Source organism: Moschus berezovskii, chromosome 14, assembly GCF_049115385.1.
Source record: "Moschus berezovskii isolate FMDL1 chromosome 14, NW_MosBer_1.0, whole genome shotgun sequence".
Lineage (NCBI taxonomy): Eukaryota > Metazoa > Chordata > Mammalia > Artiodactyla > Moschidae > Moschus > Moschus berezovskii.
In genome coordinates, this window is record NC_142473.1 from 82,157,339 (window position 1) to 82,182,470 (window position 25,132).

Genomic DNA, 25,132 nt, shown 5'->3' on the forward strand with positions numbered 1-25,132 from the left:
ACAGGCATTGTCTGTCTAATGTCAAACCTGTTGGGAATTTGGATCTTTTAACTTGTTACTGATAAGACTTTAGCCTCTGTTTGGGCTTGTTGACCCAACTTTTCCCCCCTTCTTCTTTTTCCCCAACTTTATTGAAATATAATTGATAATATAACATTGTATATAAGCTTAAACTGTGTAACACGTTGCTTTGATGCAAAATAATTACCATCATAGCATTAGCTAATATTTCAGTCCCATCACATAATTACCATTTTTTGACATAAAATTTTTTTTTATTGAAATAGAGTTGATTTACAATGTTTGCTAGGTTTCATTTGTACAGAAAAATGAGTCAGATCTGCTTATCTATCAAGTCTTTTTCAGATTCTCTTCCCTTATAGGTTATTATGAGGTGTCGAGTATAGTGCTATACAGGAGATCTTTGTGGGTTATCTATTTTATATTCAATAGTGTGGATATTTTGATCCCAGAGTTCTAATTTATCTCCCCCTACCCTATTCCCTTTTGGTAACCATAAGTTTGTTTTCTGTGTCTGTGAGTCTGTTTCTGTTTTATTAAAAAAGCTCACATGTATCATTTTTTTTTTGATTCCACATATAAACAATATCATATGATATTTGTCTTTCTCTGTCTGACTTCAGTTAGTATGATAATCTCAAGGTCCATCCGCGTTGCTGAAAATGGCCTTGTTTTAACTTTTTCACGAGTAGGACTTTACATCTTATGTGAAGACTTTGGAGAACCAGGGAGACTGAGACGCCAGCCTCCACTGTGACTTGTCAATCTGAGATTGGGCGTGGTGGGTTTTGGTGTCTGCCGTGCTGCCTGCGTATCTTAAATCTGTATTCTGGCCCTTAAGGATGACTTGGGGGTGTAGAAGTTCTTGGTAACACAGCAGCTCCCCAAAGGCTAGATTCTGGATCTGACTTGGGGTCAACTTCAGGATAGCAGGAGGACGGATGCCCAAGGACATGTTGTCTTCGCCTTCCAAATGGCCTTCCGCTTCTCAGTGCTGGCCTTTCCTGGGCGGAGATGGGTCTTGTCTGCCATCTGAGTTCTTGCCGAGCCCCGGGGTGAGGGCTGATGGGGTGGTGGCAGGGGGGACGTACAGCCCATTGTGGGAGAGAAGGCTGAGGGCTCCTAGAGGAGCATTTGGGCTTTGAGTCAGTTGTGTCTTTGAAAAAAAATTTACCCATTTTTAGACTTGTCTGTGGAAGCAATTAGGGAGATCACAGGACCGTTTCTGACTCCTGCTTCTGTACAGTGTCTATTCAGAAAAGTAGAAAACAGTCAACTGGAACAGGATTATTTGAGCACACACAGAGTCCTGTTGTCTCAGAGGCATGCCCTCAGACAATTTGCCTTTTAGTGAAGTTTTAAGCCCATGAAAGGAAATAAAAAGTGTCTTATTTTATGGCAAAGAAAGATGGACTGGACTTATGAGACTTTGAGCATTTTAGCTTTTGCTTTGTTAATGCAAACTTTGGAAGAGAGTGACTCTTTATAGAATGCAATTTATTTGTACAATGTGGTAATTAATCGCTAATAGTTAATAACTATCTTCAACTGGGTAAAATACCAGTGTGTGTGTGTGTGTGTGTGTGTGTGTGTGTGTGTGTGTATTGTGTATCTTTTGTTTAAAGCTAAACATTTCTACTTCTGAAGATAAGTAGACCAGCTAGCAATTATTAAGCATCTATTTTTTCCCCAGACCTTACGGTGGTTCCTTCTTGTCACCACTGTGGGAGGGCAGGCAGCATTATTTGCCACCTGAACATGTGGACACTGAAGCTTCGAGAGAACTGGTGACTCCCCCAGTGCCGTATACCTGGTCGGTGGTAGTGTGGGGATTTGAACCTGAGTCTGACTTGCAAAAACCATTCTTGTGTTTCTTGTAAAAGGCAGACTCACTCACTTTAGGCCTGGCTGGAACCCAGCCCAGCTAATTGCAGTTTACAGAATATGTTTACATCCATTGTGTCTCTTAAGCATCGCATCTTGTTTCCTGAAAGCTCGTAAGGAAAATCAGGGGCTCCATGAATGGGACCTGTGATGTATTGTATGAACAGATGGTGCCAGTCAGCGGGCAGGAAAAGGGCTTTCTGAGTGCTGAGTGGCAGAGCCTGGGTCTTCTGACCTTGGGAGGAAAACGGTTCAAGTTCTTGGTCAGTGAGGAAAATGAGCTCTTCGTCCCAATTCCTACCTAGACTGTTGGGATTACGCACTAAAGTTTGTTGGGTGGCTGAATTTGTTAAAGGCAGAAGGAGGAAGCTGGCAGAAGATTGCCATGCATCTGAGAAAAATCCTCCCTTTGATACACCTTCTCCACCAAGTACAGTTTGGTTTTAGCCCAGTTAGAACCTATGGGGTGACCTCAGTCTGAGTTCCAGAAGACCTGGCCCCTTTCTTGTTTAAAGACCATTAAAGGATGTTTTCAGTTTATTCTGGGTTGAATTTTCCTCAAACCTGACCAGCGTGCCCAACTCCCTCCCTGGAGTGAGCCGTTCAGGGTTTTCCTGGGAGATCATGGGCTGTGGCTGCTTCAGACCTCTGGGCTAGATCATCTTTTCTCACTGTCCCTTTAAAATGACTTAAGCTGGTGGTTCTCAAGGGCTTCCTAGGTGGTGCTAGTGGTAGAGAACCTGTGTGCCAATGCAGGAGACATAAGAAACACAGGTTCCCTCTCTGGGTCAGGAAGATCCCCTGGAGGAGGGCATGGCAACCCACACAAGTGTTCTTGCCTGGAGAATCCCATGGACAGAGGAGCCTGGTGGGCTACAGTCCACGGGGTCACAAAGAGTCAGACAGGACTGAAATGACTTAGCAGCAGCAGCAGTGGTTCTCATACAAGTCACCTAGAGAGCTGATTTAGAACACAGAGGCCCAGGCTGCTTGAAGTAGGATAGGAGTGGACCCTTTGTATTTTTGACTAAGTTCCCTGGACGGTCCTGAACCAGAGTGTGAGAATCACGTCCACATGTTTTCTTGTCACTGTATTTTTTTCAATCCTTGGCTTCAAATGCTGTCTTCCGTACTTTTCTGCTGCCCAAATAAAATCTAGTTTTCATGCTTGGACCCTCTCCCCACTGTCATCCTTTCAGCTACTAAGCTTTTATTTTTAAAATGAAAAAATACTGACGCATCGTTGATTTACAGTGTTGTGTTCATTTCGGCTGTACAGCAAGGTGATTCAGTTATGCATATCTGTACCTGTATCCATATCTATTCTTTTTCAGATTCTTTTCCACTGTAGGTTATTACAAGCTATAGAATACAGGTCCTTGTTTCATCTATCTAAACTTCTTACCGTCCAAATGTCTAGTTGTCGGCCAGTTCAGGTGCTGTGCTGGCCTTGAGTTCGAGTCCCCAGTGTCATGGAGTTTCCAGGCCAGATGGACAGTTATGATAACAGTAAGAGGAAAGGCAGGGTGCTGAGCATCCCATGGAGGAAAGCTCAGCTGTGCTGGGGGAGGGAGTTTGGCCAAGTTGTCCTGGTACAAGGCTGAGCAGGAATGAGTCGGGCATAGGAGAGAGTGAGACAGCCTTCTAGGGTGTGGGGCCAGCACGAGTCAAAGTAGGGGATGACAGCTCAGCTTAGCAGGGGATTTGAGGTATGTTGACACATGGGAAAATGTCCATGCAATAACAATCCTGCTTTTATGACTCATACTTTCCTTTACAAAAGGCATGGGCTACATCATTAAAAAAAAAGTATGTTGAAAAGTTCAGAAGAAGACGTGAAGTGGAAGAAGTAGAAGGTTGAAATCCTCACCAAATGAAGTGGTTTCCACCTAAAGGGAGAAGAACAAGACCGTTGTTTCTTTGTCGCCCTTGCTAGTGTTTGGGGAAAAATGTGTATTTTATTTGGCTGTGTTGGATCTTAGCTGTGGCATGTGGTACCTTTGCTGCCATGCGTGGGCTCTAGCTTCCTGACCAGGGATCAAACCCAGGCCCCCTGTGCTGGGAGCACGGAGTCTTAATCACTGGACCACCAGGGAAGTCCTTCCCCTTGCTGGTCTATAAGCAACTTGGGACTGTGGGACTTTCATCTCTGTGTCCCTGGAATGAGCGTGTGGCCTGGCGTAGAGAACTCAGTCAGTGAGCAGCGGGTGAATGAAGGGGTTTCAGATGCAGGAACATTGGACAGATCCCTTTGCCTCTCTGGGCCTCTGTTGCCTCAACTCCAAGGGACGGTTTTATCCAATGTTTGTGACTGATGACCCATATTCCAGTTGCTTGCTCTTGGGGCCCTGCAGTTCACACCCATGCATCCAAGTTTACCCATTAGTGGCCAGGCCAGCTCTGTTCCAGGCACTGGTGAGCCAATTAAAATTCACCAATCAGCCAACGTGGAATGAGCGTGGAAGGCCCTATGTTGGGCATGGGTGGATGTCAGTGTGTGAGTCCCTTTACCTTCATTTGTAGAGATGTGGATGGACCTAGAGCCTGCCATACAGAGGGAAATAAGTCAGAAAGAGAAAAACAAACATTGTGTATTAACACACACACGCATATGTAGAATCTGGGAAAACTGTGCTGATGAGCTATTTTCAGGGCAGGAATAGTGATGCAGATGTAGAGAATGGACTGTGGACGCAGAGGGCAGAGGGTGGGACGAACTGAGAGAGTGTTGGCGCATATACACTACCATGGGCTTCCCTGGCGGCTCAGGCGGTAAGGCATCCGCCTGCAGTGCCGGAAACCCGGTTCTATTGCTGGGTTGGGAAGATCCCCTGGAGAAGGAAATGGCAACCCTCTCCAGTATCCTTGCCTGGAAAATCCCAAGGACAGAGGAGCCTGGCGGGCTGTACAGTCCATGGGGTCACAAGGAGTCGGATGCAACTGACACTAACACACTCACGTGTGTAAAATAGCTAGGGAGAAGCCACCGTGTAACACAGGGAGCTCAGCTTGGTGCTCTGTGATGACCTAGAGGCGTGGGAGGGAGGCTCGGGAGGGAGGGAATACATGTATACACATAGCTGATTCACTTGGTTGTATAGCAGAAATCAACACAACGTTGTAAAGAAGTTACCATCCGATTAGAAACAGAGTTTATTGTCTGTTAGGGAAATACGTGGAAAGATAAATTGGCTTCCGTTAAGTGCCAAAAGTCAGGATGTTTGCAGATGTACAGGCTGCCAGAGGCGCTTCTCCGAGAAAGCAGTTCTGTCGCCAGTGTGTTTTGACCTTCAGCCACCATCCTCTGTTACCAATGGGCCCGTGTGTGCTGTGCGTAGTCGCTTCAGTCGTGTCTGACTCTTTGCAATGCCACGGACTGTGGCCTGCCAGGCTCCTCTGTTCGTGGGATTCCCAGGCAAGAATACTGGAGTGGGTTGCCATGCCCTCCTCCAGGGGGTCTTCCCGACCCAGAGATTAAACTCGTGTTTCACGTCTCCTGCAGTAGCTGGTGGGTTCTTTACCACTAGCATCACCTGGGAAACCCCAGTGGACCCATATTGCAAGGTATTTCATCTCTCAGAAACCCTGTTTTCCTGAAGAAAAGTTTTGTTCCTTCCCATGTCTTATCAGCTAGTTGGAAATTCAGGCCAGCACTGAGAGATACTGTGTTCTTAAACCGAGCTGGTTGATCTCTAGCCCAAAACCAAGAAACAATGGCAATAATGATAGAATTGTCCTCTCTGGAACATTTGCCTTATGCCAGACATTATTTCATTTAATTAGCTTAAGTCTTTAGGAGGGGACTGTTGTAATCTCTATTTTCAGAGAAGAAGATTAAACTTCAGCTTAGTACTCAAGCTAGTAATTGTCAGAACCAGGACCCAAACCCAGACCACAGGCTCATGCTCTGACCTGCTGCAGGCCTGTGCTGGTGGCCCGTCCAGCATAAATATGTGATTTAGGGCAGTGGTCGGCCAGCCATGGTCCCACAGGCCAGGTCCAGCCACTGAATGTTTTAGGGTGGCCTGGGAGCCAAGAGTGGTTTTTGTACATTTTTAAGTGGTTAAAAAAAAAATCAAAGCGAAGAATAATATTTTATGACAGGCAAACATTATTTGAAGTACAAATTTAATACTCATAGCTAAAGTTGTAATGGACCAGAGCCATGGTTGTTACTTTGCACATTGTCAGTGGTTGATTTCACGGTACAACAGCAGAGCTGTAAGACCTGCAAAAGCCTCAGATATATACTGTCTGGCCTTTCACGGACAGTTTGCCAACCTCCGATTGAGGGCATTCATCAGGCTTTAGGAGATGTTGAAAATCAGTCACCTGCCATTGCTGTCTTCTCCCTCACCATTTGTGGGTAGGCTCTGCTGATAATCAGTATTTTGTGATTCCGCATTCTCTTTTCGCTGCTCGGGTATTAAATGAAAGTGTTTACTCTGACCTCACTGGCTTGATAGTACCTGCCCTGGGGGATTTGCTCAGGTGCGGTTTTATCAAAGATCTGTCTCTTGGAGAAGACAGTGGTCTGACTTTGCTTTGAAAAATCTTTTTTGTGGTTTGGTGGTTGTATTAAGGTTACTGTTAAAAACTGATTTGGAGGACAGTTGTCGGGTTGTTCCAGAGATGGATGCACTTTTTAATTGAAGGAGAATATGGTAGGCAGGAAAATCTCTGTAAGAACTGACTTATCACCACCACCTGTGATTATGAAGGCCACCCTGAGACTGTCCTGGTGGGTGGGGAGGATCCGCCTGGGTCCTGTGCTCTCATTTTGCTGGCCTCGTGGGGAGCGGGGTGGACGGTGGGTTTGCTGAGAGCATCTTTCTCCTCTGGTGGAGGCAGGATGGCCTCGGTGCCGCTCTGGCCGTGATGGCTGGCGAGAGCTGAGACTGCAGTCAGTCTGAGAGTTTCCGCCCCAGCTCTTCTTAACACGCACCAGGGTCCCGGATGCCGGCCTCCGGTCTCTACCGCCCTTGTTTCCGTCCCTGGTTCTGCTTTTTCTTACGCTTTGTTGCGACAGCTCACCCCTCCCCACGCATCACCTCTTGAACCTTCCCTTCCCAGCTCCTGCTCTGGGGTGATAATGGTAATACTCGCTAATATTTATCGGGCCCCCACTGTATGTTAAGTGCTTCGCATGGATTGTATCATTTAAGGCTTGTCAAAGTCATCCTGTGTGGTAAATACTGTTTAAACCATTTATTTTTTAAGTTATGAAAGTTATCAAACACGCACACATGAACTCTGGGTGCCCCCTCTCAGTTCTGCCGGCTCGTTTGCCCCCTCCCTTGCTCAGGAAGGTGGTTACTGCAGTCGCTGACAGAGGATAGGGAGCTGGCTCAGGTGCGCGCAGCTGGCCGGCTGGCTGCCGGAGTGTCTCCTCTCAATCCCTGTGCCCTCCCACGTGCTGGCTGATCTTTGCTGCTCTTTAGGGAGTGCCTGCTTGTGCTCCTGAACCCCCACGTCAAGCCTGTAGGGTCGATGATAACTTACAGGTGAAAGAGTTCCAAGAGGCGAGCTCCCTGGCCTCCAGACTCCTTCCTAATAGCTAGCAAGACCAGGTTCAAACCAGTCAATCCTGAAGGAAATCCACCCTGAATATTCATTGGAAGGACACATGCTGAAGCTGAAGCTCCAACACTTCGGCCATTTGATGTGAAGAATTGAGTCACTGGAAAAGACCCTGATGCTGGGATAGACTGAGGGCAGGAGGAGAAGGGGGCGGGAGAGGATGAGATGGCTGGATGGCACCGACCTCAGTGGACACGAATTCGAGCAAACGCTGGGAGACAGTAGTGAAGGGTGGGGAAGCCTGGCGTGCTGCAGTCCACGGGGTCACAAAGAGTTGGACGTGACTTGACGACCGAGCACACCAGGATTCAAATCCCGAACCGACTCCAGGCCCCGTGCATTTCCTTCCCCACCCCATTCTCTGCCCTCCTGTCTTGGGCAAGTGCAGGGGGATCACTGGGGTGGTGGTTTGGCTTGTGGGAACCTCTTGCTGCAAACTTTGCTAGAACATAGGGTTACTTCAGGATGAACCCGCGAAGGGTGTGAGGAGCTTCTGAGCCTGTTGAAATCTCTGTTGGTCCTTGTGGCCTCGGAGACAGAATCCACCCTTGACCTTTCGGTTGTTTTTCATAGATAATGAGAGACCCTTTAACATCTGTGGTCAGTTGAAGGCAGAGCTCGCCAGGCTGGCACTTGGGAGTCCCGATGGTCAGCGCTCCTCTGGGGGGGAGGGGGAGAGGTGCGGGGTGCTGGGGAGCTGGGAAGGATGGGCTGTGGATGCACCCAGGTTGGGGGCAGGGTGGGGACGGGGAGGTGTCCACGAGGAGCTGGCCCCGAACACAGCGGGCCCGTAGTCAAGGCTGAAAAGAAGTGTAGTCGCTCAGTCCTATCTGACCCTTTGCGACCCCATGGACTGTAGCCCGCCAGGCTCCTTTGTCCATGGAATTCTTCAGGCAAGAATACTGGAGTGGGTTGCCATGCCTTTCTTCCAGGGGATCTTCCCGACTTAGGGATTGAACCCCAGTCTCCTGCATTGCAGGCAGATCCTTTATTGTCTGAGCTACCAGGGAAGCCCTAGTAAAGGATGGCTCTTAGCTATTTTTATCAGTACTCTAAGGTGGATGGGCAGTGCTGGAGGGAACTGGTGGGATTTATGGAGTGGTTTTATTCAGATTCAAGAGTAGCAAGTGAAAGTCTTCAACTGAGAAATGAACTCCCTACTCTGTTTTTGTTCTTTTGGGCGGGTGGTAGTGGCATGGGGGAGTAGGTCAGGGATGAGCAGAGAATTTGATGTTGTTTTGTGTCTCAGTTGTGTCTGACTCTTTGCAACCCCACGGACTGCAACCCGCCAGGCTCCTCTGTTCATGGGATCTCTCAGGCAAGAACACGGAAGCGGATTGCCATTCCCTCCTCCAGGGGATCTCCCCCCGACCCAGGGGTTGAAACCCTGTCTCTGGCATTGGCAGGATGAATTCTTTACCACTGAGCTGCCAGGAAAGCCTGAGCAGAGAATTTAGGGGCAGGCCAAATGGTCTATTTTACATCTGACGTTGGCCAGAGGGCTCTTCCTAAGAGAGAAAGTTAGAAAGTAAACAGCATGAATAATTGCAACCCGTGAATTTTACAAACTGCACTCCAGGCAGTGGTCAGAAACTCAAATGTGGTCACTTGTGGGGACTACAAGTAAATGGAATGTGCCAAACGCTGAGAAGTCGCAGTGCCCCTCCATCTTTTATATGCTCTCGTGTGAGAGAGAAAGTAAAGAGTGTGGGCGCCGTGTCGCTTGGCAACTGCCCTGTGTCCTCGGCTTTGGGGTGGCGATGCTCGGGAGTGGCAGGGAACTCCAAGCACTTACCGCGGTGAGGCGGGAGCTGATGCTCAGAAGCCACTCTTTGCTTTCGTTGTTTAGCCACTCGTCGTGTCCGACTCTTCTGCGACCTCCATGGGCTGTAGCCCACCAGGCTCCTCTGCCCATGGGATTCTCTAGACAAGCATGCTGGAGTGCGTCGCCATTTCCTCCTCCAGGGGATCTTCTCTACCCAGGGATCGAACTTGCATCTCCTGCATTTGCTGGTGGATTCTTTACTGCTGAACTACCAGGGAATCCCGACTCATTGCTTACATGTGGCCAGATCTTCTTCGCCATTGTTTTTTTCGTTTGAGAAGCTAAAAATCAGTACTTTGAAACATGCTATCTCCTAATTTTAAAGTATTCACTTAAGATTTTAAGAAACACTGTGGCAAAGCATTATGTTTTATACCATAAATATATATAATCTATTTTTGGTCAATTATATCAAAGTTAGAAAAAAGTACAATGGGGGAAATAGAACAGTGTTCTAACGGAAGTAAATTAAAAAAAAAAAAAGCAACAACCCCGTAGATTAAATAAAACATGTCAGTGGGCTAGATTTGAACAGTGGAGTTCTAACTTCAGACCCCGGGATTTAGCATGTGATGTGGGGAAAAGGTTCAGCCGGGGGCCTGGATCTCGCCAGCTCTGGTGATCTCATGAGATGGGGAGGTGAGTCCTGCTTTGTGCTTTAGTCTCAGGGCTGGCGGAGAAGGCGATGGCACCCACTCCAGTCCTCTTGCCTGGAAACTCCCATGGACAGAGGAGCCTGGTGGGCTGCAGTCCATGGGGTTGTGGAGAGTCGGACACGACTGAGCGACTTCACTTTCACTTTTCCCTTTCATGCATTGGAGAAGGAAATGGCAACCCACTCCAGTGTTCTTGCCTGGAGAATTCCAAGGACGGGGGAGCCTGGTGGGCTGCCGTCTATGGGGTTGCACAGAGTCGGGCATGACTGAAGTGCCTTAGCAGCAGCAGCAGCAGCTCAGGGCTGGGTCATGTTCGATGAGTTGCTGAACCACTTTGGACTTGACTTGCTTCCTTCATGAAGTCAAAGGGGAGATTGATTACTCTTTTACAAACAGTCCCTTGAGGTGCATCGGGGATTCCAAAAGTGTTTCCTGTGAGTTTCCTTAAAAAAACATGCCCCGCCTCATCTCCAACCCCTCCCAATAAACTGTAATACAGACATTTGTGTGTTACACCAATTTTTAGTACATTGGAGAGTACAGGGTCTTGACTATGCATCTATTATAGAAAGCTGAGCCGAAGAATCGATGCTTTTGAACTGTGGTGTTGGAGAAGACTCTGGAGAGTCCCTTGGACTGCAAGGAGATCCAACCAGTCCATCCTAAAGGAGATCAATCCTGGGTGTTCATTGGAGGACTGATGCTAAAGCTGAAACTGCAATACTTTGGCCACCTCATGCACCGAGTTGACTCACTGGAAAAGAGTCTGATGCTGGGAGGGATTGGGGGCGGGAGGAGACAGGGACGACAGAGAGTGAGATGGCTGGATGGCATCACCGACTCTGTGGACATGAGTTTGAGTGAACTCCGGGAGTTGGTGATGGACAGGGAGGCCTGGCGTGCTGTGATTCATGGGGTCGCAGAGTCAGACACGACTGAGCGAGTGAACTGAACTGAACTGAACTGATACTGAAAGTAAGAACAAGGTAACTTGAACTTTGAACGTATAAGGAAAAGATTGCTTTTACCCGAGGGCACACAAGCACACAGAGGCATTCATACCCACGTAGATACATGTGATATGTGGAACTGTATGCATGTAGTTCTTCATAAGATTCTTTGTAAAAGAAATACTTCTGCTGCTAAAGATACCCATGGAAACTTCTGGCCTGGGGTTTCCAAGTTCATCTTCAGCTCTGCATCTCAGAGTTCACACCGCCTCACCAAAATAGCCCCTCCAGTTACTTTTTCCTCTCTGATTTGGAAGGGAAATGTTCATCATGCCTTCAGCAGCCCCAGGAGGCAAAAGAGGAGCCAGCTGGTGTTTGCCAGGGCAGCTGTCACTCACTCCTTGTATCAAAGCCTCACCTGGCTTTTCTGGGGCTCAAAGTTATGGATGATGCTAACCCTTCTCCACAGTCTCTTTTGATGACAGTGTCAAGTTCAGAGAGTCGTATATTTGCCTACGAGGCAGAGTGAGCCAGCCCACTCTCGTCTTGCTTTGCCTGATGTCTTGTGCTGTGGGGACCACATGTTGCCTATTGTCCTGGCACTCCCCGCCTGGGGACTCGAGGATGGAAATGGATGCCACGTGTTAAGCCTGCCCCACGATGTCACACCTGTCTTCTGGGAAGTTTCCCATCAAGGTGTTTCTTGCCTGGCTTCTGGGTTCACAGGGAATGTTCAGCCTTTCCAGCCTTTCTATCTGATTTACTGTCTTTTTTAAGCAAAAGCAGTACAGATTTTTAAAGCTTTCCTCAGATATAATTGATATACAAAATTGCACACTGGGCCATGTGGCACGTGGGATCTTAGTTCCCCTGCCAGGGATGGAACTTGTGCCCTCCCGCAGTGGAAGCATGGAATCTTAACCACTGGACTACCAGGGAAGTTCCAGTGATTTACCTTTTTATCCCAGTTTTAAAGGGAGATAAATGGAAGAATGACAGCCGTTCAGGACTGGAATGTGTGCCTGCACCGAATCCCACAAAATGCTGTTTGATTTTGAAAATCACTTGACGCAGTTCACATTTTGGTTAATTACGTCAGTGGGTAAAAATAACTATTGTCATATGGTGTGTGGGCTTGGTTTTAGAAGGATAAAGAATCTACTGTTACCCATTGTGTTATTCAGTCACTTATTACCCACCCCGAAACTCCGAACGTGTGTAATAGAAAACCTGAAGCTTTGTCACTTGCTGAAATCCAGGCTCTGTGAATTTATTCTCAGACTCTGCTCAATTTGAGAATAGTGCAGAATCCTTCTTCATCCAGCCCATTTAAATAGATGGATGGAAGCTGACCACAGGGTCTGTGACAGGCAGGGTTTAGGGTGTGCAACCCCAGAAGTGCCTTTGGGTTCTGTGGTCTCAGGTGAGATTTGTCCAGGGTACGAGCCAGCTTAGGGCTCCCTGGAGTCATTAAGGTCAAAAGCTTCAGGGTCAGACAGACCTGAGTCGGAACCTTAGTCTTACTAGCTGTAGGATTCTGGGTCAGGAACTTAGCTTTGCCAAGGCTTAGTTTCTTCATCTGTATAATGGGGATGAACACAGTTCTTGCCTCCCAGGTCCTTGTCGTAAGCCTCTTGAAGGAGTTGATGAATGTGATACCTGTAGCGCAGTTGTTGGCCAGTAGTTGAGGGCTTAGTCAATATTATTGGAAGCTGACTCCACTAGCATGAAGTTCCCATGTGGGATCACTCTCAAACCACCCGTGTGCCTCCCTCTGTATCCCCCCTCCCTCAGCAACCCCCGCCGTCCAGCTGGGGGCCTCCTGGCTCCCTCTTGGCATTGCATGGTCTTTGATGTTGCTCCCGCCCGTGAGTGAGTCTGAACCACCTTATGTGCCCTGGTATCATACAGCCCAGGGCCTGGTGCTGTGCCAGGGCTCCAGGAAAGGACACAAATGGCTGGGACTGAAAGGGACTCAGAGCCTGGGGAGATCCTGGGGCTGGAGGGGTCATAGAAGGTCATCCAGAGAGTTGACCGGCAGCCACTTGGAAGTTTTGTTGCGGCAGGAGGAAGGCTATGAGGTTGGGCTTTTAGCAACCTTGTTTCATTAGAGCCCCAGGAGAATACCGATGTGGGCTCTGGATCACATATATCCCTCTGCGGCTTTCCAGCGGATGAAATGGATGGCTCGGTGAGACCCAGCCACGTCCCTGAAATCACATGTGCCAGGGGAGGTGGAACCTAACCCTCTCGATCACCACTCCGGGCCGTGCCTGCCAGGTCCACAGTGGTGAACTCTGCGGTGATGTGACATGAAGCCTGCTTTGGGCCTTCTGTGTGCAGCTGCAGGCCCCTGCCTCCCACCTCCACCCCGCTCCGCCCCTCAGGAGGAGGCTGCCCTTCCTGGGCTCTGCCATGAGTGCCCTGGGTCCACAGCTTCCTGCTGGGCTGGCCCCCCAGCCCCTCCCCTTGATTGGTCCCACAGCTGCTAAAACTCTCACCCAGCCCTTGCTGGGTCCCGTTCACCCTTGTAAACAGGCCCTTTGAAACTCCCCTCAGTTACCCTGGTAGCATGTCATCTGTCCCCGCTAGGCTTGTGTGTATGTGTGTGTGTGTGTAGATAGAATCCTCTGCTGGTACTTTGTGTGTGTGTGTGTGTGTGCGCGTGTGTGTGCGCGCGCGCGCGCTGAGAGCTTCAAGATGTAAAAGCAGAAATGGTTTGCCTGGTTCAGCCCAAGGACAGCGCTGTCTTCTCTTCGGGCTGAGGGTTACGAGGTTTGATTTTGGGTGGCCGCAGTGTGGAAATGGGAAGTCCAGGTGCATTCATCACCCACGCATCGTCAGGCCATGACCGCTGAGTGTACCCACAAAGGATGAAGGGAGGGAGTTTACGAACTGGGAGACAGGCGTAACGGGGCGGCCTCAGAGGTATTGGGTTGGCCAAAAAGTTCATTCCAACCCAGTACTTGGAGAAGAGGAAGAGAACACGTACAGGTCTGTTTTTTGGTGTGTATCTAGGAGGAGTGTTTACCTGAAGAGGAGCTGGGGGGCATTTAGAATTAGGTGAACGTAGCTAGTGAGATCCCTGTGATTTAGGTGTTTGGTAGGAAGAATCCAGTGTTCAATGTGGACCACTGATGTGATGACTGTAGCTTTGGTTGAGTTGGGATGGGACCAAGGGCGATGTTGGCAGTTTTGTTTCTCTAGGTGTGGAGGAAGATCCTTGTGACTGGAACCAAAGTTTCGGACTGGGGGTGGTTCCCAAAGAGGGATAGGCTCATCAGTGTGACCAGAGGAGGCTGTGAAGCAAGAACACATCCCCGGGGCAGAGGGATGATGAAAAAGGCTGGACGTCTTGACCGTGAGGGTCTGCTCCTTAGGAAAGAAGAAGGAGAAGACTGCTGCTCAATGTTGGGTGTTCTTGGGTGTTGTTAACGCTTGGCCATCTGGTTGACCAACGGGTGGACCATTGTCTGCTATCCCTTGGCAGAACTGAGGACAGTCTTAGATTCTTTTCTCGTATGTTGGTATGTCTTCCTTCTTGGACAGTGAGTGTAGTCTCTCTTCTCTCTGGGCCCCTTTAGCCCAGTTTTGGGGGCCTGCAGAAGCCTTGGGCCACCTGCATGGGTGACTTTGCAGGGGGAAAGCGGGAATGTGGGCAGGCTATGAGTGCTCCATCCAGGTCTGCCTCCCAGGAGAGAAGGCTTTGGGGCGTCCTGGCTGGAGTGGCTGAGGTCAAAACCTGAGTTTTTGGTACTTCCTCACTGGCTATGTGTCCTTGGGTAAGCCTCTGAGTGCCTCTGGGCCTCTGTGCCCACCTCTGTAGCTGGGTTCTTGTTCAACTATCTATATACTTTGGAAAGGAAGCGTTTCAAATTGTCTGTTGGTTTTATCAAGTAAAGTCTGAGCTTTGGTGTTGTCATCTGTAAAACAGAGATAAAATACCTTGCAGAGTTGCTCCGAAGATTCAAGGTAATGATGGTAGTAATAGCGGCTAAAGAGATCATTTCATTTCATTTTCATGGTAACAAGGCAGATGCAGTGATCCTCCCTGTTCGCAGATGTGGACACCAAGGGACAGAGAGGTTAGGCTACCTGCCCAAGGTCACAGTGCCAGGAAGTGGTGGCCCTGAGTGACTTCACCCAGGTGGTCGGTCTGGTTCCAGAGCCCAGGCTCTTCGCCAGGATTCCACGACTGTGCTTGGACAAAGGCCACAGAAAGCCCAGCTCAGTGCCTGGCATGCTGTGGCTGCTCAGTAAACTTGGGCTCCTTCCTATTTATCCTCAGAATGCATCTGGAAGTGGAGGTCCCCACTGTGCTTCTGGTCAGATGCTTCGGCTCGTGTTTTCTTTTTTAACTTTCTTTCTCCCAGTTCTGGAGGTTAGCAGCACCAGATCAAGGTGTGCATGCCGTGTATGCCAAGTTCCTTTAGTCGTCCCCGACTCTTTGCGACTCCATGGACTGTAGTCTGCCAGGCTCCTCTGTCCACGGGCTTCTCTAGGCAAGAATACTGGAGTGGGCTGCCATGCCCTCCTCCAGGGGATCTTCCTGACCCAGGGATTGACCCTGCATCTCTCAGGTCTCCTGCATTGGCAGGTGGGTTCTTTACCACTAGTGCCTCCTGGGAAGCCCTGCCTAGCTCATGGTATATAATGTCTGGTTCAGGGAGGTTCATTCCCCCTTCTCCAACTGTCCAAATCCACCTTTCAAAACCTTTCTATTTATATTACCTTCCTCTTCTCCTCCCTCCCCCCACCTCGTCCTGCTAGAAGCATCCTTCCACTAATCCTTCCCAGCGGCTCAGCTTGATGATAGTCACCTACTCATTCATTTTTTTTTTTTAAATTGAGGTGAAATTCACATAACATAAAATTAGCCATTATAAGGTGTGCAGTTCAGTGACATTTAGTACATTGACCATGTTGTGTAACCACCACCTCCATCAATTATAGTTTCAGAGCATGTTCGTCTGCCCATGGAAAAGCCAGTGCCTGTGAGCAGTCACTCTCCCTTCCCATCTTCTGTCCCCTGGCAACCGCTAGTTCTGCCTTCTGTTTCTATGGATTTCCCTCTTCCGGACGTTTTGTATAAATGGAGCCACAGTCTGTTTGCTTCTGTGTCTGACTTCCTTCATTTGGTGTCATGTTTTTGCATCCATCCTCATTGAAGCATATATTGGAGTTTCCTTCCTTCTTAAGGCTGGAAAGTGTTCCCGCGTTCCGTTTATCTGCCAGTGGACAGTGGGTTGTTTCCACCTTTAAGCTGTTGTGAGTGGTGCTGCTGTTAACCCCCACCGTCTTTTATGCAAACGCTGCCCCCTGCTTCTGTTTGAGCACCAGGGCTGTGACTTCTGGGGTACCCTGAGTCCTTGCCACAGGGTGGGCTCATTCATCGCTCCCTGCTGGGTCTCCTTAAGCCAGAAAGGAGAAGACTGGGAGCAAGAGTTGCCCCTCGCTCTTGGGCTGGCTCTACACACTTTATCTGGTTTAATTTCTGCCCAGAGGAAGGTAGTGAGTGGAAAGTGCTGGAAATTCTCTACCGTGAAGCACTTCTCACGCCTGTGTCTGGGGCAGGTTCGTAACAGCCAGCCAGGGAATTTCTGAGCTCTGTGACCTAAGGTGTTCTCTGGCCTCTGTGTTTTCATCTGCACAGTGGGGATGATCTTTCCTTTTTCACAGACTTGTGTGAGGGTTAAATGAGATGGAGCCTGTGGAATGCGTGCTTCTTTCCCTACCCAGAATTGGAGCTCTGGGTGAGGGACTAGTTTGAAGAAGGGTCCTTGCAGGCCATTCAGGTATGACCTGAATCAAGTCCCTCATGATTTTACAGTGGAGGTGACCGATAGATTCAAGGGATTAGGTCTGGTAGACAGAGTGCCTGAAGCACTATGGATGGAGGTTTGTAACACTGTACAGGAAGCAGTGTCCCAAACCATTCCAAAGAAAAAGAAAAGCAAAAAGGTGCAATGGCTGTCTGAGGAGGCCTTACAAATAGCTGAGAAAAGAAGAGAACGAAAAGGCAAAGGAGAAAGGGAAAGATATACCCAACCGAATGCAGAGTTCCAGAGAGAATAGCAAGGAGAGATCAGAAAGCCTTCTTGAGTGAACAGTGTAAAGAAATAGAGGAAAACAGTACAATGGGAAAGACTAGAGATCTCTTCAAGAAAACTGGAGACACCAAGGGACCATTGCGTGCAAAGATGGGCTCCATAAAGGACGGAAATTGTGTGAACCTATCAGAAGCAGAACAGATTAAGAAGAAGTTGGAAAAATCTATAGAAGAACTATACAAAAAAGGTCTTAATGACCCAGATAACTACGATGATGTGGTCACTCACCTAGAACCAGACATCCTGCAGTGTGAAGTGAAGTAGGCTTTAGGAAGTATCACTACAAACAAAGCTAGTGGAGGCGATGGAATTCCAGTTGAGCTATTTCAAATCCTAAAAGATGATGCTGTTAAAGTGCTGCACTCAACATGCCAGCAAATTTGGAAAACTCAGCAGTGGCTACAGGACTGGAAAAGGTCAGTTTTCATTCTAGTCTCAAAGAATGGCAATGCCAAAGAATGTTCAAAGTGCCACATGCTAGCAAGGTAATGCTCAAAATTCTTCAAATTAGCCTTCTATAGTATGTGAACTGAGAACTTCCAGATGTACAAGCTGAATTTAGAAAAGTCAGAGAAACCAGACAGCAAGTTGCTAACATCCTTTGGATCATAGAAAAAGCAAGGGAATTCCAGAAAAACATCTATTTCTGCTTCCTTGACTATGCTAAAGCCTTTGACTGTGTGGATCACAACAAACTATGGAAAATTCTTAAAGAGATGGGAATGCCTCCTGAGAAAGCTGCATGCAGGCTGAGAAGCAGCAGTTATAACTGGACATGAAACAATGAATTGGTTCAAAATTGGGAAAGGAGTATGTTAAGACTGTGTACTATTTCCCTGATTATTTAACTTCTATGCAGAGTACGTCATGCAAAATGTCAGGCTGAATGAAGCACAAGCTGGAATCAAGATTGCCAGGAGAAATATCAGCAACTTCAGAGATGCAGATGATACCACTCTAGTGGCAGAAAGTAAAGAGGAACTAAAGAGTCTCTTGATGAGGATGAAAGAGGAGAGTGAAAAAAACTGACTTAAACCCAGCATTCAAAAAACTAAGATCATGGGATCCGCTTCCATCACTTCATGGCAGATGAAACAGGAAAAAGTGGAAGCAGTGACAAAGTTTATTTTCTTGGGCTCCAAAATCACTGCGGAAGGTGACTGCAGCCATGAAGTTAAAAGATGCTTTCCTTGGAAGAAAAGCTATGACTTTTAATATACCTAGATAGCATATTAAAAAGCAGAGATATCACTTTGCCGACAAAGGTCTGTCTAGTCAAAGCTATGGTTTTTCCAGTAGTCATGTGCAGATGTGCAAGTTGGACCGTAAAGAAGGCTGAAGAATTGATTCTTTCGAATTGTGATGCTGGAGAAGATTCTTGAGAGTTCTTTGGACTGCAAAGGGATCCAACCAGTCAATCCTAAAGGAAATCAACCCTGGATATTCATTGGAAGGACTGATGCTGAAGCTCAAATACTTTGGACACCGGATATGAAGAGTCAACTCTTTGGAAAACACCCTGATGCTAGGAAAGATTGAGGGCAGGAGGAGAAGGGGGCGACAGAGGATGACTTGGTTAGAGAGCATCAATGACTCAACGGACATGAGTTTGAGCAAACTCCATAGTGAAGAATAGGGGAGCCTGGTGTGCTGCAGTTTGTGGGTCACGAAGAGTTGGACACGACTTCCTAACTGAATGACAATGACAGCTTGCAGGCAGGGCGATTTCTGTGCACTCCTTCTTGACGAGCAACCACCAGTGCCTTCTGGCATCCTCTTAGAAGTGGAAGGAGCTGCAGTCATTCTCGTCACCAGGCTTAGTTGTCACTGCCGGAAAACTGTCCCCACTTCCCTTTTCTGCAGTTAACTCTGGTGCTCAGTGCAGGGATCTGTGGAAACTGGTTTTCTCCCTCCTCACCCCAGGCACAGCTGTGCTTTGAGCTAAGTTTAGAGAGGTGAGCTTTCTGTTTGAATGACCAGAATGAGAGGGACTGTGCTCAGTCGTGTCCGACTCTTTGTAACCCTTTGGATTGTAGCCCACTAGGCTCCTCCGTCCATGGAATTTCCCAGGCAAGAAGACTGGAGTGGGTTCCCATTTCCTTCTCCAGGGCATCTTCCCAACCCAGGGATTGAACCGCGTCTCCTGCACCTCCTGCATTGCAGGTGAATTCTTTACCTGCTAAGCCAACGGGGAAGCCCTTTCTGTTGTATTCTTTTAAAAAGTACTCATAAGGTGTCCCCCATGCCATGTATCTTGTGGGGTGTTGTTTGCAAGGGTCTTTTTGCCCTGTGGTCACTGGAAGAGTTTGGGGGCCTGGCGGACCTGGACTGGCCTCCTGCGTTTGCCTCTCACTGACCAGCTCGGTAACCCTGGAGGACAGGCCACTGACCTTTCACTTTCTTGATGTATAAAAGTGAAGGTTAGTGTGAAAGTCAGTCATCTAGCTTTGTGCTCGTTATAGTGTCAACTAGTGTTCCAAGGTTGCAAACCTTAGACAACCTAAACAAAAGTAGTTAAATTAAAAGGGGTATTACATATCCCCAGTCAAGAAGTCCGGAAGTAGAAAGAGTCTAGAATTGCTTGATTGGAAGTAGAAAGAGTCTAGAGTTGCTTGATTGGAAGTAGAAAGAATCTAGAGTTGCTTGATTGGAAGTAGAAAGAGTCTAGAATTGCTTGATTGGAAGTAGAAAGAGTCTAGAATTGCTTGATTTGGCAGTGCAAGTGCCAGAGTTTGCAAGTGCTTGATTTGGCAGGGTCCCAGTGTTTTCTCTCTTTCCCCACATCAGCCATCCTCAGCTGGTGGGTAGGTTCTTCCCTCCTTGTCATATAGTGGCTGCAGAAGCGCCAAGCATCATGGGCAGATCTGCTGAAGTATAGCAAAGCAGGATGGTATTTCCTTCCATGCATTTCCTTTTTATTAGAGAAGAAGTATTCCCCCAAGAGACCCCTTGCAGATTTCTCTTAGGTACCCTTGTCCTTTGTTTTAGTCTGCATCCTTTAGATTCCCTGAGTCCTAAGGCAAGGACTAAGCTGCTGATGCTTCATTTGGGAAGTCAAGGCCCATTGAGGTCAAGGTGAGGGGATGAAGCTGGGAAAGACGTGAAGCCACATGAGCTAGGGTGATGTCACTCTCACTACTGTTTCGTCATGAGCCTCAAAGAGATGCCAGCTGGTGTGTACACGTGGCATATAAGGTCTCCTTTGGGAGGGTTGCCAGGAGAAACCGTACCTGGATTTGTCAAAGAAGCACACTGAGAATATCTTTTGAAGTTACTTTTTAAACCTTCCCTTAGTTCTAGTACATTTCTTGCCAGGTGCTTTACATTGGAAGCTAGTGGTTTAGAACACACACTGGAGTCAGACTGCCTGGGTTCAGATCCCTGGTGCTATAGCTCAGTAGGGACCTGTGCCTCCCGTTTAGGGCTGTTTGGAAGAGTGAATGAGTTAGTATCTGAAAGCACTTAGAACAGTGCTCTGTGCGTATTGGGCCAAAGGCATTGAGAATACAGAGTCAAAGCACGATTCTAATCTTGGGGAACTTGCGTTTGGCCGTGACTGTGATTCTTGGAATTTCATCTGTAGAACTCAGAGCTCTTTGACACGCTGTCCTGTGTCGTGAGCAGCAGCCAGTCAGTGTTTGCTGAGTCTCAGACTGCAGAGGACCCGGACTCTCTTCCCCTTCCCGTGTGCCTCCCCGACTTCCCTCAGCAGGTGGTACAGGCCCCAGGGCACACTCCATCCGTCCCGCTCCCTCCCTCGCTCTGCGGTGGCCCCTGTGATTTCCCTTACTTTTCTGTAAACAGTTTGAAGACAGGGCCCAGATCTTTATTGCTTTAGGCAATATTTGTTGGGATGGATGGATGGTTGAATGGCTTCCAGGTGAGCACACAGCACGCAGATGCCCAGGCAGAGAGATAATAACATTGTAAAGGGCTGGGACGTGCCATCCTAGGGTCACAAGGTGATGTAGTTTAATGGTTTCCAACCCTGGGGCAAAAAGAAGGTTTACTGCCCTGTGCTGCTTACCTGGTGACCTATTCCTCCTTTTTCTGCCTTGTGTGGTCCATCCTGGACGAGGTGGAAGGATGCAGAGCATAGAGTGAGGGCGAGGGCTGGAGGGAGGAAGGTGAGCTAGAGGCGTTTAGGTCTGAGACGAGGCGGATTGCAGGGCACATGGCAGTGGTGGGAATGGAAAGTTGGAGAGTGGGGTGTGAGCAGGAAGGGAGATCAGCAGGGCTCGCCCACCCCTTGCCTACCCCCTCCTGCCCCCTGGCACCCCGTCCCACAGGCTGGCAGGGAGTGAGGAGAGGAGGAATGCTGGATTCCTTTGCGTACTGGTGCCTGGGTCACTGGGAGACGGGGCTGCGGCCAGGCGCCCTTCTGCCCGCCTATCTCATGAGACGAGAACGAATGTTCTTGTTTTCTCCACTTGGTAAGCGCAAACTTGTGGGATAAGTGGGAGGAATACGGGGCTGAGTAATCGGGCTCCTGGGACCTGACTGGCCTCGGCCTTGTCCTTGCTGTGGAACCTTGGGCAAATCTTTCCCTTCGCTGGGCCTTAGAGGTTGGCTCCTCTGCAGAGTAAGAGGCTTGTGTTCTCCTTCCGTGACATGGATTGAGTGCCGACTGTGTGTAATATTCTAGGCGTGGGCACAGACGCGATTTCTGTTCTCCTGGAGTGTGCATTTCAGTTGGAGGAGACTGGCGATGATTGAGGTGAAGGCTGGGAGAAAATGCACCAGTCATGCAGTGTGAATGGGGCTCATTTCCATCGGCTGGTTGCACACAGACTCGTAAAGAGGTGGCACCATCTGGGAAGGTCTGGATGGCGGGATGGGGGGTGAGGGCAGAGTGTTTTTGGAGAAGCGAATCAGTGCATAAAGGTTCCCACAGAGAACCAGCTTCAAAAACATTGCAAGGGGCGTGAGAAGTGATAACAGAGGGAACCTGTAGGCTGCGGTTACGAGTTTGCATTTTATTCTAAGTGTGATGGGAGGTTTGAGGACATTTTTTCCACTGGGGTCCCTTTTGATTATTTTCCACTTTATAAGGGCCGTAGTTGGAAATATTCCATTAACCAGAAAGGTGTGATTTTACTAAACAACAGATTGAACAATCGAATTATTTTAGACTTTTAAAGTGTGGGGAAATAGTAGGGACTTGATAAATGTCTTTGAGGAGCCTCAGGAATCTCTACAGGTGGCAGATGGAGACACCCTCTGGTTCAAACATTTATTCTTCACAAAGCCATTTGCCGTATGATTTTTAAAAAGATTCCTGCCACCTCCTGATAGAAGATGAACTTTTGCACAATGAACGTCTCTAACGTGGTGGATTTCTGCTGCCACACGTCTGGCTTCATATCCTCCGTTCCTCGACCCAAAGTGGCTCTGGGGAAGGGGTGATGGGGGTGGGGATGGCCCTGCTCTCTTTCTTTTGGTCCAGAGAATCTCAACTCCTGTTGCGGTGTCCTTCTGCCTCAAAGTACAGTGTAGTGACGGGAAGGAGCGTGGACCTGGGGAGTTGCTCTTATTGGATGTTTCCAGGGGAAGAGACGCTGGGTAGCCAACAGCCCTTTGGTCTCCCTATAACTGAGTTCATCCGTTGTTTGCAGATGGCTGGCGCTTACCCTGAATTCCCACATTCAACGGTCTCACACCCTAACGCTGGCCAGCAGGCCTTTGCTTAATGCATTTCTTAACACCCACCCCCCCCCCCCACCCCCCCCCGTCATTAACTTTTCAGCTGCTTTATTTCTGATTTGCAGTTTGCCCAGGCTGAAGGAATCGACTGACTTCCGTTTTCTTTTTCCTTGCAGATCCTGTGCACAGGTGACTGTAGTAAGTACCACGGCCGGCTCTGCTCTTGTGCTGTTCGCTGCTGCCCCCTAATGGACGCATCAATATTAACAGGACGATGAAAAATCACAGAAAATGCTCATTTGCTAAAACTCGCTTAGTTCCAATATTTCTTTGGAAGTGGGGTGAGGGTGGAAACAGCAAATGAAAGAAAGAATCTGATCAGTTGTGCAACCCTAAAGAATACAAATTTTTTTTCTATGATTTTTTTTTCTAGCCTACATTTGTGGGTGATTTTTTTTTTAAGACAACTTAGTTTTCATAATGCAGTGTGATGTATATTTATTTCATGCCCTGTAAGTATTTCCTTGTGTTGCTGCATCACCCCATGATTTTTTAAATGGTGTACAGGTTTTGTATATAATCTCTGGAAAACCAGACGTAGTCTCCTGTATATTGTGCTTCCATGTGGAGGGCTGAGTCTCAGTTGCTAATTAGTTCCTGGTCCATTGAAGTCCTCCCTGGTCTATAGTAAAATGAGAAAAATGGGGTTGCTATAGTAAATTTTTAATGGAACTTAATATATTCAGTTGAAAGCGCCATTTACTGTGGGGTTATGTCCTCACTAATTTTTTGATCATTATTCACTTCTATAAGAAATAAAAGGAATAATATTTAGTAATTTTTAAATGTACCTCTTTGAAAAATAAAAATTGGTGGCTTTTGTCTGTCATCAAAATTCGAGGACTACTTTTTTTTCCCCCGGTTGGTAAAATCTCAGCCTGTGAACCATAGAGGTAAAATTCTTAGAATATTCTCACAGTGTCATGCAAAGAGGGGAGCCTTGCTGAAACCTTCTAATAAAGAGAATCTCACTTAATAGCAGTAATTATGCAAAGACTGTGCAAACAATAGGAAGAGTTCTGTAATTGCTTTCTCTTCCTTGTTAATCAGTTTGGTAAATAAGCTGGTAGGTTCCTTGCACAGGCTCGAATCACTGGTGGAAAAGAGGAAAAATATCTGTGTAGAGGCCATACTGTAAGGTGGGGGAGGGGAGATGAAAGAACTGTGATACATTTTGAAAATTATAGTTAAAAGTCTGTTGTATGGCCTGTATGTGTTGGTGGTGGGGGTGCCGTTTTATTAGCTTCCTTTTTGTTTTTCTTTCCTGCGTTCTAGGCACCGGCTGCAATGCGACTACATTCTCATCTACAGCCAGTAAGAGTCCGTGGACTGCAGCCCCAGAAAACCTTATAACAACTGTAATGGATTCAAATGGCCAGTTTACTCCAGCAGACAGTAGGACACTTTCACCCCTGGATCCTGGTATGCACCATCTTTTCACCCTTTCAAATGGCTCCAGTCAGTTCAATGGCTCAGTTGGGTCTGACTCTCTGTGATCCCATGGACTATAGCATGCCAGGTTTCCCTGTCTGTCACCAATTCCCGGAGCTTGCTTAAACTCATGTCCATTGAGTCGGTGATGCCATCCAACCGTCTCATCCTCTGTCTTCCCCTTCTCCTCCTGCCTTCAGTCCTTCCCAGCATCGGGGTCTTTTCCAGTGACTCGGTTCTTCCCATCAGGTGGCCATAGTATTGGCCTTCAGCATCGGTCCTTCTAATGAATATTCAGGACTGACTTCCTTTAGGATGGGCTGGTTGGATCTCCTTGCAGTGCAAGGGACTGTCAAGAGTCTTCTCCAACACCACAGTTCGAAAGCATCAATTCTTCGGTGCTCAGCTTTCTTTATAGTCCAACTCCCACATCCATACATGACTACTGGAAAAACCATAGCTTTGACTATACGGACCTTTGTTGGCAAAGTAATGTCTTTGCTTTTTAATATGCTGTCTAGGTTAGTTATAGCTTTATTCCAAGGAGTAAGCGTCTTTTAATTTCATGGCTGCAGTCACCTTCTGCAGTGATTTTGGTGCCCAAGAAAATAAAGTCTGTTACTGTTTCCACTGTTTCCCTGTCTATTGGCCATGAAGTAATGGGACCGGATGTCATGATCTTAGTTTTATGAATGTTGAGTTTTAAGCCAACTTTTTCATTGTCCTCTTTCACTTTCATCAAGAGGCTCTTCAGTTCTTCTTCACTTTCTGCCATAAGGGTGGTGTCATCCGTGTATCTGAGGTTATTGATATTTCTCCCAGCAATCTTGATTCCAGCTTGTGCTTCATCCAGGCTGGCATTTCTTATCATGTACTCTGCATATAAGTTAAATAAGCAGGGTGACAATATACAGCCTTGACGTACTCCCTTTCCTATTTGGAACCAGTCTGTTGTTCCATGTCCAGTTCTAA

At 47.8% G+C, this 25,132-nt stretch overlaps 1 protein-coding gene across 1 annotated transcript in view; it reads left to right on the forward strand.

Moving 5' to 3' along the window:
- Window positions 1–25,132, forward strand: part of PTPRJ (protein tyrosine phosphatase receptor type J) — a 177,852-nt gene that overhangs the window by 101,997 nt on the left and 50,723 nt on the right. Inside the window, exons 2-3 of the mRNA XM_088843336.1 lie at window positions 22,846–22,867; window positions 24,005–24,151. Coding sequence (XP_088699462.1) covers window positions 22,846–22,867; window positions 24,005–24,151 — 169 coding nt within the window. The remainder of the gene's footprint in view (window positions 1–22,845; window positions 22,868–24,004; window positions 24,152–25,132) is intronic.